Below are 20,764 nucleotides of genomic sequence, written 5' to 3' on the forward strand. Positions count from 1 at the left end.
CAGAGATTCAACCTCTCTGTGATGTTGTTTCTTTCTCTGCTTAGCAGTAAACAAGATAAAAATATTTACCTCACTGGTATGTAGATGACGTCTAGATACAGAACACTGAATGTAATAAGTATTTTATTTTAATGCTGCTTGCTTGGGTTTTGACTGACTGGACAATGGGGTCTTGCAGATTTGATGCTTGGTAGCCAGAAGGGCTTGAAATCTCAGTGTCTGGGATAGTTCTAGCTCTGACCTTCATCAAGCTCACAGGTGGGAACAATCTTTATTTCTTCTATAACTTCTAACATAGGTAGAAAGCCTTCTAACATAGCTTCTTTGAAAAATGGCTGAGCTAGTGTGTTTCCTAATCAATTTGGCAGTCCTGCCCACATGCAAGCAATGGCTTTTCTGTCATATGAGTCCCATAAAAATGAACGAACTTTTTCCAGCAAATGACTCTGAAACAAAGCTGAAATGACTGTATGGTGTCATGAAAGTATGCTGGCCTTGCAAGTTACAGCAGAATTCTGTAAGGCATGTGTATGAGGAAGTGGCTTGTGCTCCTCAGTAGTGTAAGTCAGTGTATTTTTTCAGCCAGCCATATCTGATCAGCTGTTCTGAGAACTGCTTTCCAACATGGAGGCTAACAGGCGCTGTAGCTCTCTTCAGTTCTCCATTTCTCTGCCTCAGAATAGTTCCCCTAGAAAGTTCGTGTCAAGAAACATATATCCTTCCTAGCCTGAACTTTCTCATATATGTATTTTTTTTTAAGTTCATTAAACATTGAGTTCTGCTTAACAGCATAGTTGTTTAGCACATTTTGCCTAGATTTTGTTTGATCTGTCCATAAAGCTTTAGCAGATCCCAGAGATTATTTTCAGAGATAGAAGGTTTTCTATGTTAGCCCATTACTATCTATTTGTTATCCTCAGTATGGAAAGAAGGTGGTTTCTAAAGAGTGGAGTTGTAGAGGCATGTGCTGTACTCTGGCTCTAAAAATACTTTGGTGCAGCAAAATGCAAGTTGGAAACTTTTTTCTTCTGGAAGTTTTCTCTGAGTTTTCAAGAGATTGGTTCAGATGTTGTAATAAGTGTCCTTTTTAATTTAAAAGAAACAGTCTTCACAACATCTGCCTTGGATTTTTTTTCCAGATTAGCATCTGATTTATGTTTTGAAACAGTGGAATATCTGCCTTCTCCTATCTCTAGCCTTTAAGTCAATAGGGCTAGTCACTCAGTTATTTGAGGGAAATCTGAAGAGTCTATTTCCCTCTTTTAGGTTATATTTTAATAAAATAGATTAAGTCCTTCAAAAGCATACTTACGATGATCATGAATATGGAACAGCATTTTACTAGAAAATGTCAAATTTGCACTAACGAGACATTTTTCATTAGCATTGTTAAAAAATAGCTTATCACAATGAGGAAGCAAGAGTAGAACATGCTGAAAGGAAGATAGCAACTCCCCTATGTAATCCTGCCTCATACTGTCAATCTTGTTTATCGCTGTGTTTATACCAGTTCATAGTGACATGCAGACACACAAACATCTGCATATATATATGGTTTCCATAACTTTCCACCTGAGCTGACTTTCAGTGAGTCAGCATTTTCAATGGTAGCTAAGTGTTTCAGAGACATTTGACCAATTGCCTTATAAAGCTTACAGCATTATAGCAAGATGCCTTCCATCCAAGGTTAGGCTTTCTTATTTAATATATCCTTTTAGTAAATATTTCTCCTGCTGTGTGACAAAGGCATTGAGGAGTTGTATTAAAGCCTTTTCTTTGTGACCTGCAGAAAGCACTTTCTAAAAAGCAGAGTCAGAAGAGAGAATCCTGCTGAATGACAATTGAAAGAACTTTTGGGAGCATTTGATAAAAAGTCACTTTGCAACTATTAGATTTACTCCTGGATGAAATAAGCCTTCCTGAAACTTATGTTGCGTAGCAGTATGTGTAGCTTTCTTGTTCATAATGTCTAATTACATGCTTCTTGAACTAAGTCTCGTTGAAGTAGCTGAAAGATGTGTCCTCAGAGGAAGTCATTGCCACTTCTGCGTCACTCTTAGAAGCACAAATCTCTTGTTTGTACAGAATGTCCATCTATTGCTATGCTAAATTTTCTGCAGATCTGTTCCCAATGGGTCAATGTCAACTGCAAACCTTTCTCTTCCTCTTGTAGTTCCAATTTTGACATAAGCTGTATTGTCAACTTTGCCTCCCTTAGGTCTGGTGAAGAATCTATTGAAGACAGGGGAAGGTGAGATGAATTTAACAAAGGCTAAAGAGGAAAGACCAGGTTGAGAATGCTTTGTCAAATATAAGTGCTCTTCTTCTCTAACATCACCACCTCACATCTTGTGAAATCTCGGTAGCTTTAACAGACACTCACTCTTTCAGAGATGAGAGTGTATGCTGTATCTCTGTTTTCATTTAGAATTTTGGTATAAGGCCACGGATCAGGGACTGAATTGGAAACTTTTTCTGTGAGTCCATGTAGATTTTATAAATAATGAGTATACTGACAGCACCAGTTAATGTTTAAAAAAAAAAAAAAGTTTAGACATTGCTTATTAGTGAACAAACCCATCATTTTTGCTTCTGGAGATAGCAGTCAACACATGCAATCTTTAATTATAATTCTGGGTGCTAAAACTGTACACCCTGCTGTATTAAGTGTCTTAACACAAGGGAATGTTTTTTGACACCCATTGATATGTGCAAAAGGGTGCACACACACTGGTGTTCTAGTTTGGATCAGAAATGTATCTCCGAAGTCTCTCTCTCCATCATCCTGACTTCTTACGTTGTGATTCACATAATGGAACAGTTTTGCACAACAAAACTGAGTTCTTTCCCATAAAACTAATGTGCTACATAAATACACCCAATTATGCTGCAGCTGCTAATGGGTGTTCAGTTTATGGGGCAAGACTAGAACTAGACCCCCATCCCCATGTTTGTAGTGTTGATGCTAATCCTCAGCATTAAGTGTTTCACTCCATGCATTCACACCTACTGTGCTGCACCTGCTTGCTAACTAACACAGAACTTGCCCTCCTCTGTTTTCAAATGTGACTTTAGAGCTTTGTGTTTAGGTACCAAAATGTTGCTGAAGATCCTGTTGACTTTTAGTAAGGCTTAAGCTCCTTTAAAAACCCAGAGCACTTTAGAAAATAAATCTTGGGCTCCTAAGGTGGCATTTGCAAAAGTACTGTGTCTTACAGGAATAACTGCTGAAGTTTCAGAAACCTAAACTCCCCTGTGCTCTCTGCCTTACTGTGGTCAGACTGCTTTTCAGGTTATTTTAATCTAAGTAATAAGTCACACTGCGTTTTAGTTGGTAGAACTGCAGCAGCCATGCTCACAGTAGGTAAAGTTGGGTAGAGGCTGAAGAATTCATTAGTGCTGTCAACATCAGAGAATGGAGCACAACTTTTCTAAAAGTTTAGTCTTAGTAGAAGACTAACTTTAGACTTAGTAGAAGTTCCCACCTAATTCTTTCTCCTTGGTGCAAGCTTTTCTTTGTCTGAAGTGAGAGTTTTTCAGTGATACAAGTGGGTTGCAGTGACGATGACCTCTTTGAACAATTCCAGGAGTAGGGAATCTACATCTCTGGGCAACCTGTTCCAATGTCTTGCCACCCTCATAGTAAAGAATTTCTTTGTTATATCTAATCTAAATCTTCCCTCTTTTAGTTCAAAACCATTACCCCTTGTCCTATCACTACAGGCCCTGGTAAAAAAACCTCTCTCTATCTTTCTTATAAGCCCCTTTTAGGTACTGAAAGGCCGCAGTAAGGTCTCCCCAGAGCGTTCTCTTCTCCAGGCTGAGTGACCCCAACTCTCTCAGCCTTTCTCCATAGGAGAGGTGTTCCATCCCTCCAACTGTTTTCATGGCCCTCCTCTGGACCTGCTCTAACAGGTCCGTGTCTGTCTTGTACTGGGGACCCCAGAGCTGAAAACAGTACACAGGTGGGGTCTCACGAGAGCAGAGTAGAACAGAGGGGGAAAATCACCTCCCTTGACCTGCTGGCCAAGCTTCTTTTTATGCATCCCTCCCAGAATCATTTTTCATTGCTTTTTTTCTAATTTATCTCCTTTAGCTGTAAAGGCCCTGTAAATGGCATGGTTAACTTGCAGCATCAGTCCTCAGTATTGTCAAACACAAATTTCAATGTGTTTATCCAAGTCAGACACAAATCTAGAGATGGACAACCAGATTTCCAACTTAGTTGTAGCTGCAGATGCAGCTCATGTTGTGGGAGGTGGGTCTCACATGCTGTTTCCCAGTAGTGCAGAGGCAAAGCTGTCATTCCCATAACATATTTTGTGCTCTTTCTGACTACAGGCTGAACATCAGTCAAATGTGTTACCAGGTGGAACCTAAAAGTTCTACCTTTTGCATTTGATGTTTATTTGGGGGGGCAAATAGTAAAATTTCTTGCAGTCTTCCTCATTGTGGCATCTCCAGAACCACTCTGTAACTTATGTAAGGAATCTTGTAGTTTCCATGAGAAACAGAATCTGACGTGTTTTTCTGGATGAATATTTATAGCTATGATCAAATCCTTTCCAATGTCTCCTCAAGCATTTTTGTGTTTACATCAGTCTTGATTCTTTTAATTCTTTTCTGAATTTTCCTTCTCTTTTTCCAGTATTTGGCAGTGGACCTGGGTATTCAATTTAAGGCTATTGAGAGTGAAGTATTTCCAGCTACTTCTCATAAATGTTGCATTTTGCATGAAAGTCCATGTCTTCAAATTTATTTTTTAAACTGCAAATTTTTTGTTCAGTTTTTACTACTTAGAGTAGATTTTGTGGCTTAAGCAATTTTTGATCTTTATGATTTGGGAAATCTTGAAGATTGGTGTTCCTCCCACATGAACCTGGTGTTTTGAAGAACTGTTGGAAGATGTAGGAATAAAAAAGGTCTGATCACTCTAAATACTTTGGCAAAATAAATGACTTTAAAAAGTTTCACCTACTAGTGTGCTGCAGAATCAAAGAAACTGATTACCTTTGTACCTTGTTACCTTTGTAGAAGAGCACAACTCTTTACTCATAATAACTTTTAAGAATACTTGAATTTTATCTGGTTTTGTTGCTTAAGTATATACTACTTACTAACTTTCTATTCTGGATCTTACACTGACTTGATGTATGAAGTCAAATAAATTCATAGGTGGATGTTTGCTGATGGATTAACTACTCATGACTTCTTTGTGCTCTTGATCAGTAGCTCTCAAATTCAGGATAAGCAGAAGAAGAAACAACTGCTATGCAAAATCTGAAAACTAAGAACCAGAACAAGATAGCCAATGTACTTCTGAAAATTATCACTAGCTTTCCAGATATTTTGGATCTGAGAAAGCCATGCTTCTCTAAGCTCTTCCTCCATTCCCCATGCTCTTGATGATGATGATGATATCTTATGATACCCTGCCATAACAAGGACTTGATTCTTCTCCTCCTTTTATGGTTTTGACTAGGAATTAATACACACATTGAGAAGTGAGCGTAGTGGGCAGGATCCATTAGTCAAGCAATTAGAGGCACCAAGGAGGGCTTTAGTGGCTAATGCCATACCTGAAGTAGCCTAAAAGTCTGTTGTGGTCTCAAGGGAGGTGGTGTGTTGTCAAGGGTTGTGTCACAGAGCTGTAAATTTAGCTCCTGGTGTTCCCTGTTCAACCTGCAACACCCTCCTACGTGAAGATGGTGGTGGAGACGGCCTGTATCCGAGTCAGAACATGCTGCTAGTTACTGCTTTTAGCGTATACATCAACCTGGCAGAGGGCCTGTTATGCTCTTAGTATATAGTTAGCGTATGTCCCCTTCTCCCAGACCACTTCAGTGGCATATGTAAATAAAAAATGTTTTGGCATTTCAGACAAGGGAGTTGGAAGAGTCTTTAATAAAAATGAAATTGAGAATTTGGGTTAAAATACTGGTTTTGTGCTGTTCTAAAAACAAAATGGCATGCTTTCCAGCCATGAACACACACACCACCAGAATTCCACAGTTTTTATGTTCCCAGTTTGAAATACTCTGTGCATGTGTAACTATTTATTTATTTATCTGAAACATTGAATTCAACTCTTAAATGGCATTGTATCTTATCCTACAGCTACTCTGAAGGGCACTCAGGATGAATTAAACAAGAAAGCACTTCAGACTTTGGAGAGGTGAGTAGGAATCTTGCAGATACTTGCATTGTGTATTTCTTTGGATGAATTCAGAATAATTGCTGGGTTTAATGTTGTTTTTCTTCTGCGTAAGGCTTCCTTGCCTGAAAATTTAAAAAACGGTTCAGTAGATTTCAGCAATAGTCTGTCAAAACCATCCCTGTGATGGCTAAATGCAGTGATTATTTGGTTGAATATCCAAGGGAAGAGTACCTGTTCTGCCACTAAACAGCAACAACCTTAGCCCCAAATTAGCTGCCCTGAGATCTACAGTGCTGGGAGATGCAGCTTCCTCATATGATGCCAGCAGGCAAATGTGGAAAGCTAGTTTTGTCTCCCTTCCTGTGTGAAGCAGGCTTAAACTCCTATTTCCCTCATGGTGGGAAAGTACCTTCACCACCAGGGTGTAGGCTGCTATGGGGTGACCTGGCATCAGTGCACTTACCAGGGAGGGGATGATTACTGTCCTAGTGAGTGTTTACATGAGCTGTTGTGTGAAAAGGGTGCTATGGAGCTAGTGGTACAAAGCAGTCACCACTCGCCTGTTCTTCACCACTGTATTTTGTGCGAGAGTCTGATCCAATGGCTCTGCCCTGAAAGTATCTGTGAATTAAACTCCTCTGCAGCTACAGTTACCTTATGTAAAACTGCTTGGGTTAAAAACCATTTTTGTCAGTTCTTTGTGGTAGAGATGTGAGCTGTGAGCTTCCTGACCCTGTCACAACCAAGTTACACCACCCAAAATACACTAGGTGGTGCTTGGGCAGTTAACATTGTAAATGTAGGTGCCTACAGACTTTAGATGGCGACTAAATGGAAGCTTATATGGTCTAAGTCTTGGGCTGAAGTATCTAATTCTGGGTTTGGTGTGGTCATAAATACATTACAAAAGTGAAGAAAATTTGAGATCTCTGGTATCTCAAAGTACAGGTATACCAGTTGAACATGTTACTGGATCTTAGCTGTTTTTCTGACGCTGAGCAAGGAGTCCAGCATGTTTGTCTTGCACTGGTTTTGCAGTGGTTGCGAGAGCATGTAGTAAGCTGAAACCACAGATGTAATTCTGGATATTTACTCTATGGAGATCTGAAAGATAAAATTTTTAAAACCCATTTATTCAGTCACTTTTTAGATCAGGAGTATACTTTAAGTCACGCTAATTCCTGGACCCAATGTAATACTTTTACTTCTGCCTAATTTTGATGTAATTGCAGTGCTTTTAAACTGCATTTATTTTTATCCTTTGACTTTCCCACTGGCTGTGGCTTGTTTTCACGGTATCTTAACTCTAGCTAGGAAGCAGACAAGCTTCTAGCCAAACATTAGGTACTCAAACTTAAGCCAACAGGGATGTTGGGGTAGTGAGCTGGTTAACTAGTATCTTCCTAAATGCCTGAGTTTGGTTTCTTTTTTTTCTCTTCCTTGTTTTTCACCTGTTTTTAAAGTACATGTATGATCTCTCAGCCATGGTTTGGCCTGTAGCCATCTTTGTAAGTGGCCTTTTCAGCTGGAAGATTGGATCAAATATTTTTCTAATACCTTTTGAGGAAACCGAGCAGTAAACTAAAAACCCTTTGTTTCTTTCCAAAATCACCATTAATATCTTCTCCCATACATCCATGTGAACTTTCCCCTGTCGTTTATTGTTGGAGAGGCTACTGGAGGTTTCACAGGAGCTGCTTGCTGAAGAGGCAGCTCACCCTGCTCCAGCAGCTTAGGGCAAAGCTGGGTTCTATCTTGTGGAGTCTTGTTGTTGTTGGTTGGTTTGGGGGGGGGGGGGGTGTTGTGTTTGTTTTGGTTTTGTTGTTGGGTTTTTGGGGGTTTTGGGGTTTTTTTTTTTTTTAAGTGGGGGGGGGGAATTAGTGACTTGCCTGTACTAATGGCACCATGATGTCTTTGGCATTGCTTCAGAATCCTTGAGTGCTACCTTGATTTGCAGAGTTACAGGACACATTCAGTCCGTATTAAATTAATTTGTTCTAGAGCCATTAGTTATAAAAGTCAACTCCAACAGCTTCTTGCTCAAGGGCCAAGATGGCATTTAAGAGGTGGCTGCCATTAAAATGGTGTGTGGTTTGTTTCCTAAAGTAATTATTTGATTTTTGTTTGTGTGTTTGTTTCTTTATTATTAGCAAATGAATAGTTTTGGCAGGGTTTTTAACCACCAGCCTTGTCAGCCTGTTTCTCCCTCATAAGGATGTTAATCATGCTCACTTTGGGCAGGGCGATGCAGGTGCAGGCTTCCCTGCTGTCCTGGAATGCAGACCAGAAAGAGGTCAGGAACATCGGTTGGCTACGAGGGACTTTCCCTTTCCCCATCTCTCCCATGTGAAATGACTTACCTGTGCCGCAGAGCTAAGAGTGAGCGCTGTGGATCAGCAAGGGGATAATCCACTGGTCCCTGGGCTGGGCTGCCAGTGTGGCATGAGCCAGTGCCCCACGTTGCTCCTAGGTTAGGTCCCCAAAACACTATCTTCACGTTGCCTTGGTTAATGGCTTCTCCACAGGCTAGCAAGCTCAGACTGCAGTTTAATGCTTAGCATAGTCTGAGAGGACAGTTGCACCCTGGTTTTCCATCCCTGTTCCCTGCCTTGCACAAGCCTGCGTGAAGGGCCTCCACATCTGGTTCTGGAGACACTGCAGCCTTCACTAGCCAAGGGATCACTGCAGTGCACTCTGTTGTCTGCTGTGGACTAGAAGGTAATATTTAAGAGGTCCAAGCCTGAGGAGTGAAGGCCTTGGTTTGTCCAGGTTCAGCTACTGCCACCAAATCCTCATTCCTCCCTCAGTGTCTTCCTTTTCCAAATTAGGAGTCTACTGTCAACGATTAGCCTAGAAGCTGCAGGGTGGAGGATGTTTTGTGTGTTTGAGCACCAGTTTACGTCACAGGCTCCTGATCTGTAGCTCTCTACACGCTCGTAATCACAATTACAGCAGAAACAATTAGTTTTTCAGTGCTAACCTAACCCTCTCCTATTGTTCGAAATGCAGCAATATAGGAACAAGTTGGACAACTATCTCCCTCACCTAAATTACTTAAAATAATGCTTTAATGGGTTTGTCATGAGTTAAGAACTATTTTCTCCATATTCATTACCCAAGTTCCAAAACACTAAGTGACATTTAATGAAGGAGCATGTAAGTTGTATAACATCCTGGCAGTTGTGTTTCTCATACTTGTTTCCTGTGAGCCTGGCTTAGCCAGGCCAGCAGTGAGCTGCTTCTTGTCTAGTTTTGGTGTGCTCTCCTGTTACTGGACTAGTTACTATTTTTCTGTAGGAGAGGACTGGGTTTTGTTCTGTACTTGTGTGCAACTCCTAGCAAAGGAGTTCTGCAAAGTACAATCTAACAGTCACTTTTCTTTTTGTATTGTGTGGTCATCCTTAAAGAGCACGTGACTTGGCCCCGGAAGATCACCAAATCATCCTCTACCTGTCACTGCAGCTGGCTCTTGTCAGACAGGTATGTGCAATAACTGGCAACCATGGAGTCATGAGCGAGTGGGAGAGGGACAGTCCAATTGAACAAGACCCAGACTTGCTAAACAGGGTCCCTTCCTTCCTACATTGTAATTGATAACAATCCATCAGAATATGTTCATGTAAGATGTTTTATATTATTATTTTTTAAATAGTAATTCTATAGCACATGGAACAACCTTGCCTAGGGCATGCATTCAGCTCTAACTCCTGAGCAGTGCTGCTCCCACTTGGAGCAACTTTGTCTGTGTGGGGTGAGCGAGGTGTGTTTATTCCTGTTCCCTGTGTATCATGCTGTGTCCTGCTGTAGGCCCCTCCAAAGGCTGTCTCATTACTGTCTGGTTCTGTATCACACCAGATCACACGCTCTCTGTGCTGGGGATTGGTTTATTCCATGCTTGGGCACGTTCAGCATTAGGCTTTGATGGGTGGTGGAGCTCTGCAGTGAGTGGGATTAGTTGGCATTTGAATGCTGCTGCAGGTGTTAACTCATAAAAATTAAGCTGATCAGAAAGTACACTGCACTGCCTTTCAGAAAAAACATTTGGGCTGTGCTTTATTTTTCTGTCCCTTCTGTTTAAAAGCCAAAGACTTTATTGGAGCAGCCCCTATTTTTTAAATGCTTCACTAGCTAGATTTGAAATTTCATCGTCACAGTTTCCTTCTTTGACAGGCTTTCTGCCTGCTGCAGTTTTCTCTCCTTAGCCTATACTACAGAGTCAAACAGTTGGATACTTTGTACTTTCCTGAGCTAATTAGGGGAGCTGTGTGTTCACGAGGTTAAACTAATTGTTCCAAGAGACCACACTCTTGATAATGTCACTTTGTAACCCTTTCATAATGAGAGCAGTGTGTTGTAAAGAAGCCTGCAATAAGAAACGATAATTAAAAAGGCTTATTTAACTTTCTCATGTGCCTACTGGCTGCTTTATGATGCAGTTTGATCAGGGTCTTTCATTAAAAAATATCCAGCTACCCTTCTTTCTGTCATAGCTTTTGCCTCTTAGGGAGGTTGTCTGATGTGCTGCCTCTTCTGCTTCTTGCCATGAGTAAAAGCATTACACCTTTTCAGCTGCTAGCCTTAAAAATAAAGTCAAGATTTTTGTGGTCATTGGTTCTTTGTTGTTCTCACTGTTATTGGTCCACTGCATTTTTAACTCATTACCCTTTCTTTTTTTCCAGTTGTAGCCTGTCCTTACACTGTCATTTCATATGTCTCATCATTTCCCTTCCCTCCTGTTCTTTCCATTCAGTCTCTTGTCCTCATGTTCACTTTCTCTTTTGTCTACCTCACCTGTGTATTTTCATCCTTGATGTTCTGCCAGGCACCCCTGCTACCATAGATGTGTGATCTAAATGTGTTACATAGTGTCAGCCTGATCTCTGCAATGCTGCTCCTGCTCTTCTCCATCTAGTGAGAATAAGTCTTTAATGCATGCTTGGAGAGAGAGGAGTTACCTGAGACGTCTTTATTTTTAGACTGCTGTAAAATATCATACTCTTCTTTTGCCAGTTTACTTAATGATAAACATAATTATTTAAAGTAATATATTCTTGTCCTGATTAACTGAAAGATAAATGATACCTTTTTTTGACAGATTGCAGTAACTATTGAACATCACAGTTAGGGCTTTCATCAGGCGATGCTACAGTACCAACAAATAAGGCCATTCTTACACAGTAGGTTATAATATAATACGTGAATGTTATTCTCAACAAATAGGCCTTTGTGTTTCCATAGTCAAGGTCATTAAATGAGATTACCTTAACCAACACTGAAAAATCTAGCTATCAGCTTGCATAGATAAGAGAGCGTTTTCATGGAACAAAGCAAGAGAGGCAGCTGACCGGTAGAGTGCCAAGCAAAGTTGAAGCAATTCATTTTCTTGGAAGACTCTGTAAAATATTTCCAATAGCACTTGTCTCTGTCAGCACTGGGCAAGGGAAAGGGGAAATGGAAAAGCATAAGCTTCCTTCTGACACATGATGAGGACGTGACAAAAGAGGAATTGTTATAAAAGATTTTCACAGAGTTGGCCATTGAAAACTACCAGCAACCAAATTGAAAGATGATGATGATGTTGATGATGATGTGCTTCATGCTTGTGTCTATGTGTGTGGCTCTGTGTCTTAAAGACCACTGGAGTCATGGGGAGGATCCAATGACTCCTGGAGGGTCTAGGTCAGCCCCACAGCATTTTAGGGTGGATTTTTCAGCAAAATACAGAGTAGAATACCCTCTTCTGTAAGGAGAGTCTCAGTCTGGTTTTCCCCCAAACTTGAAGTGTCACAAGCCCAAGGTCAGTATTTGCCTGGTGGTTATCTCCACCTGCAGCGCCTGTCTGGCAACTGGCCGAGCTGATCGACAAATGAGACTTGTAATTCCCAAATCCCAGTGGTTGGTTTGGCTGCTTCTCCTGTTTCTGTGGTAACAGCATTTGGATCAGCAAAAACAAGGTAAAATGAACATTTTAAAGCTCACTGATTTTAATGCCTTGCCTTAGTTTTTAGCAGGCTAGTTTCTATGGAAATGACTAGAGAGTCAGTGCTTTTGTTAATTTTAAGTGCTAGTTCCCTTCTTGTTTTGGGGGGTGGTGGTGTTTTGGACCTTGAATGCCATGTAAATTGGTGGCGCATATACATAAACACATATGGGGGTTTCGTACCATTTTAATACTTGATTTGATTTGACCTTTCTTTGCATGAAAATAGGAAGGGAAAGACAGCCAGGGGCCAGCAGCTGAGAATTAAAGGTCTCACTTACCAGTTTCATCTGGGGGCTGCCAACAGACCTGAAGTTTCAAGTGGCAATATCCGAGAAACACCTACCACCTTCCAGAGTGTCTGGGTGTAAAAATAAGACAGATATCAGTTAAGACACCAGAGAAAATATTTCAGCTGTTTTCTCCACAGTTTTTATTCTGGTTTCAAGAAGGTGAGACTGCTGTCTTTTCTTTGCCTCAGGAGGGGAATTCTGTTTTACTAGGTATTGAGAGGTGCTTCTTTCAGTAACTGCTGGATGTGGGTAGTTCTGGTCTTTGTGTGCCTCCTCTGTTGAACAGCAACATGCTGCTTTTCTGTCTAGGTCCTGGCCTAGATTTTTCTGGTGATCAAAACCAGCTTGTAGTAAGAATTAAGTAATAACTTAACTCACAGATATGTCTGCGCCTGCTTTCCTGAAGTTCTGGTGGACTGTAGCAAGTCCGTTTTCAATGAAAGCTCTTGCCAGTCAATAAAGTTTTCTCCTTTCTATAATCCCTGTGCTATAAAAAGAAATGGAGAGGATAGTTTTAATGGTTAATTAACTGTAACTCACAATTGATGTGAAATTATAAGGCCTGAAATCTCCTTTTATGAGATCCTTTTTCATTTACCATTCTAAATATGAAAGTGCATTCTACTGTTGGGAATTATTTTTAACACTCGCACTGTTTTCTTTTTTATACCTACAATTATAACATCCCAGTGTTGTTTTTAAGGAAGCATATAGCATTATTGAAATAAATCCTATTATATAAGAGGCAGCCTAAACAATCCATAGTGAGGCATTATTTTGGTAGTGCTGCAAAATGCTGTTTCTGGCTTACTGCAGTATCTTTGCTTCCCAGTCAGTGTGATCTGAATATACCTGTGTGCCATGCAGAACATGTGTGGTATATTCTTTAACAGAAAGATGAATCAGAGAAGGTTAGCCTCTTCTAATTGCAGGCCCCACTTGGACTTGCAGTCCAGCTGAAATAAGATTACTTTAAAGCGCAGCACTTGTAGGGAATTTAAACTGGCAGCCTAACTCTGATACAGTCCTGAAGTTTCAGGGTGCCATCTGGGCTGCCAGCTTCCATCTTTCTCATATTATATAGCTACTTAAATAAATAAGCTGTGGCATCTGTCAATAGATTGAAGATCTCTAGGTTTGTGTTGACTTCTGCCAAATGTCTTGCTTTTATTGTTCTAGAAATTTAGTTTTTATTTCATTGCATCTGGTCTGTTGCAGGTTGTTGTTTTGTATAATGCTTCCCATAAAGGAATAAAGTCTCGTCCTATTATTAAAGGTTATTTTTTCTTATCTGTGTTTTGTCCACTGTAATTATGCAGTAGTACTTTCCAGGCCACTAATGGTGCAGCACTAAGGAATCTTTTGGGGCTCAAGTTAAACCATCAGGTGTCAGGGAAGCATGATTAACTTCCAAAAACAGCCATTGCCTGTGATGCTGATGGTGCTAGAAGGAAGCACTGAAATGAGATGTAACCATTGCAAGCCCTATGCTACAGAACAGGCAAAAATTATTTTAGATTATGTCTATTTCAACAGTATGTGACTGCCTGTTCAGCAGGCACAGGTTTGCAGGAGTGACCACAACTGACTTCTGTGCTGCTTTATTTTGTGTATGTTGCAACAGAGTCAGAGAGCTGCTTTGATAGCTGGCATCTGTTAGGGGTGTGAACTTGCAGTTGTGTGATCGTCAGCCATTTGCATGGGTAAAGCAAAGTCTCAGTGGCTTAGTTTGCATGTTCACGTGCAAGTAAGGTCAAGTATCCTTACAATTTTGAAGTCCCTCAGTAAGGACACTAGTTGCAAGTATTACTCTTTGTCTGATTCATACTAGCAAATTAGGATTACCTTCCCAAGTCTTTGAATAGAATCATAGAATAGTAGAGTTTGGAGGGGTCCTCTGGAGATCACCCAGTTCAATCCCTGCTCAAAGCCCCCTCCAGTTGTTTGGTTTACAGTTTTTCTTCTAATTAACTTATTTTTCCCCAAACTTGGAATTTCTTTATGACTACTTCTACAGGTCTGAGACAGAGGAATAGAAAAAAATAAGAGGTGTTTTTGATCCCGAGTGCAAGAAGAGTCTTGAAGCTGCTTTCATAGAATCATAGAATCATTTAGGTTGGAAAAGACCTTCAAGGTCATCAAGTCCAACCATCATCCATGCCCACTAAACCATGTCCTGAAGTGCCTTGTCTACGCGCTTTTAGAATACCTCCAGGGATGGTGACTCAACCACTTCCCTGGGCAGCCTGTTCCAATACCTGACAACCCTTTCAGTAAAGAAATTTTTCCTAATATCCAACCTAAACCTCCCTTGCTGCAACTTGAGGCCATTTCCTCTTGTCCTATCTCCAGCCACCTGACAGAAGAGACCAGCACCCACCTCACTACAACCCCCTTTCAGGTAGTTGTAGAGAGCGATAAGGTCTCCCCTCAGCCTCCTCTTTTCTAGACTAAACAGCCGCAGCTCCCTCAGCTGCTCCTCATAAGACTTGTGCTCCAGGCCCCTCACCAACTTGGTTGCCCTTCTCTGGACACACTCCAGCACCTCAATGTCTTTCCTGTAGTGAGGGGCCCAAAACTGAACACAGGACTCAAGGTGCGGCCTCACCAGTGCCAAGTGCAGAGGAACAATCACTTCCCTGCTCCTGCTGGCCACACTATTTCTGATGCAGGCCAGGATGCCGTTGGCCTTCTTGGCCACCTGGGCACACTGCTGGCTCATATTCAGCCAGCTGTCAACCAGCACCCCCAGGTCTTTCTCTGCCGGGCAGCTTTCCAGCCACTCTTCCCCAAGCCTGTAGTGCTGCATGGGATTGTTGTGACTGAAGTGCAGGACCTGGCACTTGGCCTTGTTGAACCTCATACAATTGGCCTTGGCCCATTGATCCAGCCTGTCCAGATCTCTCTGTAGAGCCTTCCTACCCTCGAGCGGATCGACCCTGCCTCCCAACTTGGTGTCATCTGCAAATTTGCTGAGGGTGCACTCGATCCCCTCATCCAGATCGTTGGTAAAGATATTAAACAGAACTCACCCCAATACTGAGCCCTTTGTTTTAGCAAGTCAAATTTATATACCTCTGGTATACCTACTGAAGAACTTTGTGGACAGGCAGATCTGGGCCCACCACAGTCTCATGCCTGTTGTCCTGGTTCTAAGTTGTCTTGTCATTGCTAGTGTTTTTACATTGTAAGAAAATGTGTCCTAGTAAGCTGCTGAGGGAACATTGGTGATTTAAGCCAATGTGTTTACCTTTGTAGTAGGCTGTAACAACAACACGTGGTTAAAATAGCTCCACTGACAAGCAGTAATTCATTAAAGCTGAGCACTCAGTCATATATCCCAACCTGAATTGAAGCCAGGACATTCAGCAGTTTTGAAGCTGTGGGCCAGATGCCAATTTGGTGTTATGTCTGTGGAGCAGTGGCACTGATCTCCAGACTTGCATGGAGTCACCAGTAATAAAGTAGTTAAGTCCTTTGGCTTACGTATGCACAGTGAGAGTGAAATGTCACTTGGACATTAGGGTGAAGTTGTCCCATGAATAGAATATGTACCACGCTCCCAGAAGTATACCTGGGATCTAGACCATCAGCAACCTCTGTTGTAACTGCAGGCAGTGTAATTATCGCTTTCCTTAGTTATACGCTACCTGTTTTCCTGAGTGATCTGTGGAGGTGCTGGGAATTTGACACTGGTGGTATGCCAAGGCAGGAGAATGTTTGCAGAGCTTTGCTAGGTGGGAAGTTCTCATAGTAGGAAAGAAGGAACTGTGTTCTCCATCCCTTAAGGGAAGGAGAGGGAAGGTATATATGAGGAAAAGAAATTTATACATTTCTCTGTTTTGTTTTCTGCAGGCTTCCAGAACCAAACACTGATCTGAAATAATTTAAGTAACAGTAATTTCAGACACTAGAAAATCTTAAAGAAAATCCTCCATATAAAACTTACTGGAAGCCAAAGGAAAGAAAATCTACTAAAAAGTTCCCTTTTGAACAGAGATCCTAAAATAGGGTATTGGATCACAAAGAGCAAGTGATACACTTGCATTCATTATAGGTGTTAAGTTTTCTGCCAAGTGAGACTTGATTCTAATGACATGCTACTGCTGTGAGTGTCAGGACTGCTCTTCACATTGCTGCTTGCAAAGATACTTATTTTTCTGACAGCATTTTGAATCTTGACTGTTTTACTCTTGAGCATTCAAACTTAATTTTTATGTTCTTGATCTAAATCATGAAAGGCCTTGCACAGCCATCACAAGAGACAAAGTGCAGCAGAGATGTGTAATGCTCTCCCCCAGGTGAAGAGCCAGCCACTTATCCTAGAAGATGGACTTGAGAATTGGTCCTCTAGTGAATTTGTTTACAGCATAGAAGCACCATGCCAAAGTTAAGAGTGGATTGATTGGATCAGGTCGGTTGCTCCTGTTTATAAGCAGTGATTTTGTAATGCCGCAGACTCCTTTCTCTAGAATGTGGTTGTTTTCTTCAAGCAGTGCAGTCTGTTAATTTTGGCAAACTTTTCAGATGGTAGAAGTCTTTCTCATAGGTGCCTAAGTAGAATTGTTTCAGAATTTCTAATGACTGTATTTGTTCTTATCTTTGGTATATAATGTAGGACTGAAGGAGAAATGTGTTCTCTTTTTATTTCTCCCCCATATCATTCCAGATTTCTGATGCTATAGAACATCTTCAAGAAGCACTGCAGCTGTGCAAAGATGACTTGAATTCACTTCATCTACTGGCCCTCCTTTTTTCAGCTCAGAAGCACTATCAGCATGCACTGGATGTTATCAACATGGCTGTTGTTGAATACCCAGAAAGCTTTAGGTAAGAGTTATTGCATGATGTGATACATCCAGTCAGGAATGATCTGCTCACTACCTCTGTTCTCAGTCATACACAAGGAGCCTGTTAAATCAGGTGTGCTACTGGTGCGTCACTCTCCTCCTGGGTGTACTGTGAAGCCAAAACATGTGAGGCTCAGGGTACTCTTTTGATTTTCCATCTTCATGGTCTTTCTGTTTTTAAAACTAATCCTTGTGCTTGTTTGCTTTTCCAGATTTGTCTTTCTGTATTGTGCTGATGGTGTTTTCTCCCATATATCTTCTTGTACTTTTTTCATAAGTCACTTAACATGTGGAGAAATGTATGAGACAGCTATGATGATGTCTGTCTGTATCACAAATAATTTTATATTTGGTAAACTTCCTGGTTAAAGACAAACAAATTCTTCATGTATTCACCACACTTTTGATGCTCATGTATGACACAATTTGCCGCAATAGCACAGCTGGGGAAAAAAAATCAGTTGAAAATCATAAGTTGTAATAAAGTATAGCTGAAAGGATGATTTGGCTGCCTAAGAGCAGGTTTGAACCAGCACAGACTTCTTGGAGCCAGAGGTTTCCACTGTTCTATGTTTGACTCAGTCCTCCATCCATCCAAGGGTGATAAATTGAATTCCTTGCAATTTACTGTCATGACCTTTCAAAACAATGAATTTGTCTGTTCTGTGCAAAAATTAAAGCTACTGTAACAGTTTCTGGTGATTGCATACTAGCTGAGTTTCTCGGCCAAACTGCAGAAAATCCTATTGCATTGCTGGAAGACCAACTTCCATTCAGAACTGCCTGTATTTAACTGAAGGTTTAAACCCATGCAGCATTGTCTTCAGGCAGCCTGCTTTCTCACAGGAGAGAGGGAGCAGCCTCCACAGGTGTAGTCCAGCAGCTGAGTGGGACATTGTCTAAACCATAGCAAAGGGAGGTCACAAGTGAGATTGAGGCTATCCAAACGTGAGCTTGAAAGCTTTAGGATCTTTTATAACTATGATGCTGTATCAGCATATAATGCTTTTCATTGTAAGTTGCATGTTGCCATTCAAAATAGCTCTGCTGTCTGTGTTTTTGAGGTTAGTTACTTTGTGTATGTAAGGAGCTAAGACCATCAGTGCACATCTTTGAGAACGAAGTGAAAATTAGTAACAGAAAAGCTCTTAAAATGATGCCAACATCTCTTCAGAGTGTGAACATGGGATGACTGAAACAGGAAATACTCCAGTGGCTGCTACATTGTGTTCTGTGGCTTGAAAGTAATAAGCATAGTAAAAAAAATCATGTTGTACAGTCAAAGGTCAGATATTCATTGAGGACTGCAAACACTCAAAGCTAGATAAGACAGAGGTGGAAGAGGAAGAAGAAAAAGAAACTGGTTGTTTATGTGAGGAACAGAGCATTTGCCATCTCAGATCAACCAACTGGTCCATCAAGTCCTGGATCTTTCCTCCAGCACTTACAGATAATTTATGTTTCAGGGGAGGACAAAACAAAGAAAACATGGTGTGCAAAGTAGCTTGGAGGGCTGCTGGGTAGGTTCCTCTGTGCTGTCTGGTAATCTGATTTCCCCAAAGCAGAAAAGAATATTATCTCCCATGCTTCTATCAGCGCCAATCTTCATGTGCAGAAAGACCTGGTAAGGAGTAGCAGAATAGATCATTTCTGATAGAAATGATTAATATTGGTAGTGAAAGCTACAGGTTCATGCTTACTCCTAGACACAGACTTGCTAGAGTGTGTGCTCTTGGAATAACCCCTCTTTGCTCCCTGCGTGCACTGTGGTACGTAACACAGTTGGCAGTGAGACTCATTAACAGGTACAAAGGGATGCAGGAGTAGGGGCTGGCTTCTTGCGTCTGCTGCTATTAGTAGCCTGTCTCAGTGTGGGTCTTTCTCTAAACCAGATAGCAAATAACTCATGAGTGAGGGAATGGTGAAAAAGTATCAAGAGTTGCAAGACAGGAAAAAATAATTTTTTTTTTTAAAAAAGCATTTCTGAAGAAAAAGAACAGGAATCCAATGAGGGGGGAAAACAAGAAGAGTAACAGAATACATCTATAGTTTGTACCAAATCTGAAACTATTCCAGACTTTCTAGAGGTCTAAAGTATAGTTTATGCTAGGAGGGCTTTACTGCTTTGTAAAGCCTCTTTGAAGGGAGAAAGACCTGATGCTATTGTGTATCTCCAGTTGTTATTGCCTTATAGAAAAATTGTAGTAAATTTTACTACTGCGTGGAATGACTACAGGACACTTCATGTAAATAGTATAGGCAAGTCCAACTGCATGATTTTAAAGCTGTATTTAAAAGTGGTTGATTATTTTTCCCAATTCACATTGATATGAACCAGGCAGCTGTGTAATGTGGTGCCTGGGGGCTCCCCTCCTAATGGCAACTCTTATTGGAAGCATAGTTTGATGGCATGTATCAAAAAAAGATGAATGCTGCATTAAGGAACCTTAGGGCTCTGTAGATGGCAAAAGCTGTAAGTATTACCTGGATGTATATCCTAAACAAAAGAAAGTATAATACATAAAAAATTAAGGTCTTAGCTGGCCCAAGCTACAGACATCTCGTACTGTTTAGTTGGTCTCTGACTGTATGTAATTAAGATGAGTTTGTTCCTGCTTTTTTATTTTCATATTAAATTCTTTCATTATATATTTTAAAGAAGTAATCGTTCAGGATGTCATGTAGTTGGTTAGTGGCTGAAGCAGTTGGAAAAAATATACTGCACTGCTCAGCTAACACACAACATCCTTTGGCATGAACCCTATAATACTGACCCAACTGTGTCTCAAGTGCCCCTTGTTGGAGTGTTTAAACTTAAACATTTACTTCACATTTCAGTGGTTGGTATGGTGCATAGGGAGGAGGGATACGAAAGCTAGACACTGAATACAGAGAGAGATGAATGGGAATATTTCGGATCGAGCTGTTGGAGAAGAATGTTGAACAGCTGGATATCCAAGAGCACAAATTGTTTAGAAAAATGAACTTGGGAAGATCACTTCTGCTTGAAAGGCAGCATAGAATAACAAATGCATTATGCTACAGTCAGCGAGTGACTGAATTTGAGCACTTGATGCACTGTCAAGCAATGACAGACTAAGATTGGATAGAGGAAGAATGAGAGCTATCTATGTTGGGCATATTGCAAGATGGAGTGCACCAGAAGAAATACACTGCCTTGCCATAACTAGAAAAGATAGAAATAATAGCGACCTTTACATGTGAGGTATCACCTGAAAAATCGCTGACTCCTATGGAGGCAGACTGTCCAGGATAAAACTTTGTGTTTTTACATCTTGTCAATGTTGGTATGCTTTTAAAAGAAGTTGACGAATGCAGTAGCAACAGTTGGTTTTGGTATATATTTCAAAGCACTATCTCCAGCACATTTGGGAGAGAAGACTCCTGATAGCATCAGGTATCTCCCCTCTAGGTCAATGGTACTGATCATAAGCCTTTCTTAAGATGGATTCCTTCAATTTTT

At 40.9% G+C, this 20,764-nt stretch overlaps 1 protein-coding gene across 7 annotated transcripts in view; it reads left to right on the forward strand.

The window, feature by feature from the left end:
• Window positions 1-20,764, forward strand: part of TTC7A (tetratricopeptide repeat domain 7A) — a 184,818-nt gene that overhangs the window by 71,202 nt on the left and 92,852 nt on the right. For 4 of the 7 annotated variants that reach the window (XM_052805960.1, XM_052805963.1, XM_052805958.1 and 1 more), the window contains 4 exons: window positions 2,219-2,290; window positions 6,118-6,175; window positions 9,565-9,637; window positions 17,100-17,260. In XM_052805960.1, the coding sequence (XP_052661920.1) occupies window positions 2,219-2,290; window positions 6,118-6,175; window positions 9,565-9,637; window positions 17,100-17,260 (364 nt within the window). The remainder of the gene's footprint in view (window positions 1-2,218; window positions 2,291-6,117; window positions 6,176-9,564; window positions 9,638-17,099; window positions 17,261-20,764) is intronic. The other 3 variants (XM_052805962.1, XM_052805961.1, XM_052805959.1) reach the window with 2 other exon arrangements.

The sequence above is a fragment of the Harpia harpyja genome, chromosome 13 (assembly GCF_026419915.1).
Source record: "Harpia harpyja isolate bHarHar1 chromosome 13, bHarHar1 primary haplotype, whole genome shotgun sequence".
NCBI lineage: Eukaryota > Metazoa > Chordata > Aves > Accipitriformes > Accipitridae > Harpia > Harpia harpyja.